The sequence below is a fragment of the Seriola dumerili genome, unplaced genomic scaffold, assembly GCF_002260705.1.
Source record: "Seriola dumerili isolate Sdu_G_001 unplaced genomic scaffold, Sdu_1.0 BDQW01000433.1, whole genome shotgun sequence".
Taxonomy (NCBI): domain Eukaryota; kingdom Metazoa; phylum Chordata; class Actinopteri; order Carangiformes; family Carangidae; genus Seriola; species Seriola dumerili.
The window spans coordinates 58407-66249 of NW_019174688.1; the positions used below are offsets into that span (position 1 = coordinate 58407).

General features: G+C 39.8%; 1 protein-coding gene across 1 annotated transcript; it reads right to left on the minus strand.

The window, feature by feature from the left end:
- Positions 1–1957: 1957 nt before the first annotated feature.
- On the minus strand, positions 1958–6253 carry spaca6 (sperm acrosome associated 6). Its single transcript, XM_022761942.1, has 9 exons — positions 6237–6253; positions 5182–5360; positions 5021–5107; positions 4714–4785; positions 4444–4467; positions 4259–4336; positions 3634–3737; positions 2886–3042; positions 1958–2142 (listed from the first exon to the last, which is right to left on the minus strand). The coding sequence occupies exons 1-9, from the start codon at positions 6251–6253 to the stop codon at positions 1958–1960; spliced, it is 903 nt and encodes a 300-aa protein (XP_022617663.1).
- Between the last annotated feature and the right edge of the window lie 1590 nt (positions 6254–7843).

A 7843-nucleotide genomic window follows, 5' to 3' on the forward strand; every position in this document is an offset into this window, starting at 1 on the left:
AGTGGTGTTTTCAGGTTATAATGACCAGGGTGCAACAGGATAAGTGGAATTTTTTACGTAATAACTTCTGTCACTCACTCTTAACCAGTCCACAATGGCAAACTCTGACATCAGAGGGTGAGGCATTCAGCTTTGACCACTTTAGCAATGTATACTTATCAGCAAATATACAGTATGACTACAGTGTCACATTTTAGGAATAATACATTTTGCAATTGTAGCACTTCCCCATCCTCATATGTGATTCAGATTTGTTTTGGGAGATGGTGTCTTTGTCGTTTTAGCAACCAAATATTCTCTGGACCACATGCGACACAATGTAAATATAACATTAAAGTTCAATGAAGATTCAAGATGGATATGTTGTAATATGTCTGGGATGACATCTTCGTGTGATATCTGGAGGAGAAGTGTGTGTGTGTGTGTGTGTGTGTGTGTGTGTGTGTGTGTGTGTGTGTGTGTGTGTGTGTATATGTGTGTGTTGCTGCCTCCTAGTGGTCACCTAAAGGATTGAGTGTGTAAGTGTATCCTTTCACACAGTCAAGTGGAATAATGGAAGTTTTCTTTTCTTTTATTCTTGCCAATTTGACTATGGTGCTCACTAATTCACCACTATAATTTCTAGTTTTTTACTTATCAATACAACTGTCGATACCATGATACCTCCCTTTTCATCACAGCTCTGCTTCCTGTCCTGACCAAAGGCTTGATTCCCATTCACTCTGTCCCAATCCTTCTAATACTGGTTGTTGGATGAAATTGGACATGACGATGCTTCTGCATCTCTTACTGGCAATATGCACATCAGCGTCCGTCTGTCTGAATACAAAGCCATCTTAGCTGTTCTTTCCATATTTTCGTTACCCTTTACCCATACAAGAGCCTCAAAGCATCTAATATAACTGCATCATCACTAATCTTATTTATGGACAAAGTATTAAGATTCTTTACCTAAGTAAAAGTAGCATCATTATAACGCGTTGCAAAAATTATCTATTGCAAGTGAAGGTCCTGCATTAAAAAGTTACGTTGGTAAAAATACAAGAGTGTTATCAACAAAATGTGCTTAAAGTATTCATTTTGCTGAGGGGTCATTTTTCGAGAGTAACAATTATCTACATATTATATTAGTGGCTTATGATTCCTTATGACCAAACAGCATTTTAATGCAGGATACTTTTGTTGTAGCTGGCTGAAGTGGAGCTTGTTTTAAATACTTATTACTATTGGCTATTCAGTCTGCATTTATGCATCATATTTTATGAGCTTGTCATATGCTTTTGTATATAAAACTTACTACAACTGTAGGATACAATTAGTGGAATAAAAAGTAAAATATTTCCCTTGTAAATTTTGTAGTTCTTTGGAATTTGTGCAAAATTCACTTACGGTTCGTACAGTAAGTGAGTCAGTGAACTGGTAGTGCTACTTTCAACTGACAAATTAGAGAGAGAATAAATGTGGTTGTCACTGCACATGCAGCAAAGTGTAGACCAAGCACCACTGATAAAAATGTACATCCTGCCCTCTAGTGGTGGAAGGAGTCACACACAGGTTTTCTGTAAACTATGACGTAACACTCTCTCGAAGACCAGAGGCTTGTTGAAATACCTTTATTGCACTACATGTGGCTTTCTGACTCTCAAAATCCTAAATCTTCATCTCCATCTGCTGGTTCCGAGAGACTTGGGTGCTCTGGTATTAATGACCAATACAGAACCCTGAAACAACCAAAGAGAAAGTGGGAAAGAGCAACTAATATATGTATATATTTACATATACAATCTCTCTCTCTATATATATGTTTGTGTATGTATATATGTATGTATGCACATATAAATCTATAGCTACACACACACAAATATATACCCTATATAAATATAACCTGGCAAAGGGCATCTTAAGTTTAAGTTTCTATGCTGTTTATATTTCATATTGTGCAAATAATAGTTTTGTTTTACCCTAGGGAGAGGAGTAGCAGCAGCAGTGAAGCAGTTAAACAGGCTGTGAGAAGCAGTGGTGAAGGGAGGAGGGGGAAGCTGGGAGGACCACCAGGCGCAGGGAGTAACCGCCCTCCTGGGAGCAGAGACAGGTCGAATATCTCCTGCAGCTCTGTGTGGCCTGCCACAACCTGGGGGGTCACTTAGAGAGAGAGATGAAGAGAAGGAATACAGGGACTCATATAAAGTAAATAGATGATGGTAGAAATAGAAACGAATAAGGAACCCAAAAGAAAAGGACATTTATATCCAAAAATGTTTAAGTCCAGTAGGCATTTACATTAAACCTAATACAAAAATACATGAGTACTTATATATACCTATATACACACATACATGCATATGGATAAATCTATATATATGTCATATATATGTGTACAGATTAATTTAATTCTCTATGGTTTTACTAGTGAAACTAATTAGCCCAATTTGTTTCAATACAATCAGTATTTTATAGATTTTATATGAGCGTTTTTCTCCATGTCTTTAATTTGCTGTTTCCATTTTCTTCTATGGTTGGGCTCCCCTTTTGCCTCCAGTGTCTTCTTATTACTTTTTATCCTCAATATTCATAAAATAAACATCTTTATCTGTTACCTCAGAAAACATTACATCTAATGAGATTTTTTTTTAAAAACTTAAATCTGTACCCAAAATGATTTTAACATTAATTTTTCCACATTCCTTCAAACACTTAAATGACAAAGACAAACCCTATTTAATATATTTACTTCAGGTACTTAATTGCTATATCTGAACCTTCTAAGTATATTTTCTCCTTATGTTTGAAGGAGTTGTTTTATGTCCCAGTACAAATATTCTCCCATTGATCAACAGCAATCACAATGTCCAATTCTTTTTCCCAAAAGTGGTGTATCTTGTTACCTGTGATATAGTAGTATAGTCTCACAATAGAGCGCTGGCCTGAGTAGATCTCACACAGGTAGGTGCCCTGATGCTGCAAGCTGGTTGAAGGGATAGAATAGAGCCTGTCCACCCCTGCAGTCACTTCTTTAAACTGATCCACCTGCTGGGTTTTCACCTGTAGGGAATGAATACTTTCCGCTTACATGTACTGAACACAGGGATCACTTATTCTAATGTGTGCAATGACAAATTTAATATGACCAAAAAAAAAACTATGCAGTGTTAGAAGAATAGTTTTACATTTTGGAATCAGCTTTCTTGCCGACAGCTAGATAAGAGAAATGCTACCTATATATTTACCACTGGTAAATATAAAGCTACAGTCAGCAGCTGGTTAGCTTAGCTTAGCATAAGCCAATGGGGAAACTCTAACTCAGTCACGTGGCATTCGGCTGACCAATGGCGGAAATATCACTCAACTCAGTTAGTCAGTCAGTCAGTCAGTCAGTGACGGACATTCGCAATTATAGGGCTGGTCCCATTGTTGTTGCGGTCCAGCCAATAATCGACTTGTGGCTCCAGCTTCCTTATTTACCAGACAAATATCTCATATTTGTCTGGTAAATCGGTATTGATCTGGTCTGGTATCGATCTTCTCCGCTAACTCTCGGCAAGAAAGTCAATATCCCTTTTTCCCCAAAATATTGAGCTATTCCTTTAAAGGTACTGCAGTGACCCTCAATGGTTCAACATATGCCGAGCATACCTCTTCTGTGAACCTCCAGATTACCTCGATGTCGTTTGGCAGGTGAAATGGCACATCGCACCACATTCGGCTCCTGCTGTTCTCCATTACTTTAATTTCTTTAACTGAAATAAACATATAGCCACCCACACAGGCAGTAACACACACAGGCACACACGTACAGATAACATTCACAGGGGGGCAGCTCTTTCAGTCTGAGCCCTCCTTAATGATAATACTTAAGCCCAGTCTCTGAGGAGTGGAGTAAAAGTGATGATATGCTAAACAGTGGCTGTGCTGTACAGGGTTGATACGAATACCGTCGTGTGTGGGAGTCAACTGTCACCTTGCATAAAGAAGCCAAGGACTTAAAGAGTACCTTGGGGGCTCTGTGCAAAAGATATAATGTGTGGAAATAAAACCTTGCCTCAGTCTCTTTTTCAAATCCTGACTTTCTGCTAAGAGCATTTCAAGGATCAAAAGAGGAGCATTTCAGGGATCAAGAGTGGATGCTTATGAAGGTGAAAATATAGTTATGTAAGGATGTGTCAAGTCTGGATTAGTACACCTTTTTTTCCTACTTGAAAATTGTGATGTAAGAGTATCAGTAATCCAATATGTTGGATGGATTATTATTAATACTCACTTGGACAGTCGAGAGGGAATTCACAGGAGTCATATTGGCAGGTAATACAGTTGTATACTGCACCTGCACTCTGAAAACCTGATGGAGGCATTGAACTAATAAGATGATACATGGATTAAGATATCATGCATCTAACGGCAAAATTTATGATACTGAAAAGACAAAAAAAGAATAAAAGCACTAACCACATGGAGGGAAACATCCAGAGACTGTGAAAAATACAAAAGACAGTTAACTCAGATTACCAAATTTTATTTTGATCAGATGACTTGATTTAACACCAACATCCATGAGTCAGTTCAACCCAACTGCTTCCTGTAATCTCCACAGTTTTTGAAAGGCTGTAACTATCTTATTACAGAGAGAGTACAGAGATCAGATGGAGCTGTAATGACCTAATATAGGCCTTACTATAGATGAAAAGATGAAGGAAAGGGGAAGAGACCATGTCTCACCTCTAGGCAGTTTGGAGGCAGCTGCGATGAAATTGTCTGCTGCTGTCTGCAACCTTTCCTCATACACTGTGTCTGATAGATGGAAAGGAAGAGCAGGAGGAGGAGGAGGAGGAGGAGGAGGAGGAGGAGGAGGAAGACAGAAATATTTGGCTCAACACATCCTGGTGAATAGTGTGCTTTAGGGCATCATTTTGAAATCTCTCATTTCTAACTCCCTTCCATTTCTGACCTTACTTATCAATTCTGACGCTCCAAGGACTGATTTACTCATGCAGTTATGTGTCTGTCAGAGCAGGTGTTTAGTTACCATTAATCCGTTTGTTGTCGAATTCTTCTACCATGGGCTGGATCTCTGCATCCAGAAGTTCCTTCAGCTGTTTGTCATAACCTTTACCTGGAAGAGGGACACATATCACACAGGTATAAACCAACTTCCCCCCACTGTATGTAACTGGACATTTTCCTCACCCACTCTGCCAGCGTCAGTCACTCTCTCATTGTTGTTGAATATACGGTCCAGCTTCCTGAAGCAGGCGTCCACATTTCTAATATTGTGTTCAGTCAAAATGTGACCCCAACACAGACGAAGACTGTCTGGCACACCAACAAAGCATTGATAGCAGCTTAGAGAGGTGCTGAACAGCAAGCTAAAACACATGAGCCACAGAGCAGATGTGCACATTTTCCAATATGAGCATCCAACTCAAAAAAGGTTTCTGTGTAAATTGTTTTTATTCAAATCCTGGTCTCACAGTGACCGCAAATGTAGAAGTTCCAAGGTTTTATGTTCCAGGAGAAGCTCGAAAAATAAAGCCTTGAATATGAATTTTATATGCATATGCCACATGTAATTAAAAGTAAGATTATGAAAGTATTCTCCTCATGTTTTTCTCAACAGACTTGGGTTTGAGAGGAGAGCAACACAGACTCCCCTCTATACTTCCCTCCATTCTATTGTCTCTAGTCCCCATTTCCTGCTGCCTCAATGCACCAGTTTTACTGCAGAGCACAGAGATGGAGCGAGCCAAGGAGGGAGGCGGCGGCGGTAGGGGGGTGGGGGGTGGGGGGTGGAGGCAGATGAAGAGGGAGTTAAATGCTTATGTACGTGGAGGGATAAAGTGGAAAACGTGTCGGCAAGAAAAACCCAAGAGAAATCAAACAACTGGTGGTGTAGGGACGGCGAGATGGAGAATGAAAGCCAAGTAGAGAAAAAAAAAAGAAACAAAAGGGATGACAAAATCAATAGAATAGTTAGCAGCGAGACAGAGAAAGTGCTCATTCTTCCTGGTGGAGTTTAGAAAATTTGAAAAGTAGTGGAGAAAGAATTTTAGGGGAAAAGAGACAATGAAGCGAGAAGAAACACTGAGAAGAGAAAGAAAGGTGCAAGAGATAAAGAGAGGACACACAAGTGACAGAGGCAGGGGAAGAGGAAGAAGGAGCGGGACTACAAATCAAGTCGACTGCCTCATCACATCCTGTATCCCCCACTCGTCTCCCATCCTCCCCACCCCCCGGTCCCTCACTCCCGGTGCATCTCCATGGCAACCAGACAGGGTGCCTAATACATGAACTTAATATATTTCCAGTGGCAGGGTGAGCTGGGTACTAATGCATTCATCTGTCTCCGCACAGACAAGCCAATCAATATTAGGCAAGAGTCTGCTCCAGGACTGCCAAAGTCAGATAGCTAGTCAGATGGTCGGACGGAAAATCCCAAATATGTTTGTGTGTGTGTTTGTGGATGCATTTCATTGTGTCTGTTTGTATACAGCATGTGTGTGGCGACAAGGGCACTTTGATAAAATCTTTTCATGCAGGTCCAGAGCATAAAATCTGCTCATTCACGGCTTTATAAAATCTCTAGTTGTAAAGAAAGGACGCTTTTTATTTATGTGAATGATGACACACTGTTTTTCATTCAGGAAAAGAAATGGGAATAATCTAAAGATGTTATCAATTACAATTTATATTAAAGAGCTGGTGCTTCATGCAAAATTAAAGTGGGAGATTGCAATTTAACACCCATGGTGTTATTTTGGGTGTCAGACAGAGAGACATGTTTTTTCCATAAATTCACACATTAGAACTTTTTTTTGCCACATTTTATTGAGATACAGAGATACAAAACAGAGCAACTTTTTCAAGACAATATACAGAAACATGCACGACATATGCAAATAACAACTCCACTGATTTTTGAAGGTGACTTATATGACGGGGTCACAACCCTTGGCTGTCTTCCTATTGGCCCACACTGAGGACTATGACACAAAGCCAGCCAATAGGGTTGGCCCCCTGAGAGTGTCTGTGCTGCAGGAGGAGGGGTCATCGTCTTCTTGGTCAACCTGACAAGTCTTGATCATGACATACACATACAACACACTGAAACATACAGACACAGCTGCATACTAGCATACATTACAGCCGAGAAAATGTGACATAGTATAATTAGAAGGTTTTCTTAAGTTTAAAAGAATGGTGAGAATATTAACAGATATATCAAACACTGAAACAGACATTTATTGTGTGACGATACTTTTAAAAATGCTTCTTTTTTTATAGGACGTTGAAACTGAATGCAGCCCTGTTCCCGAGGACCTCACCTGTGACCTGCTTTGACCTCACAGGTTAAGGGTCTCAGGGACAGAGGGGCATACTGTGAAATTAAAATACACAGGGAGGGTTTATATACAGAGCAAGTTAATGTACAAAAAAACCTCCAACAACGCTGAGATGAAACGCATTTTAAAAAAAAGAGTCGCAGCACCGCGACAAAGACATGACCTCATCTGACATTTGGATTCTGCGGCACCAACGGGTCTCCTGGTTTGCTGCGGATCTGAGGCAAAACTGATCAGTTCAATTAAAACATAATCATATTCGACACACTTGTCTACGTTTTACCCACACTCTTCTTTTGTCTTGCAGAGTAACCGTCAGAAGCAAGGTAATATTTTTCACAGCAGGCACAAATAATCTCAGCGGTGCAGCAGTTGAGCAAATTGTGGAGGAAATGCTATTAATTTAGGAGAAACAATTGATTCAACTTTTGTTAAATGTCATGGGCATTTCGAACATGATTTATTGAGCTAGCACTGACAAATTACAGAGTATCATAGCTTTTCAGGCT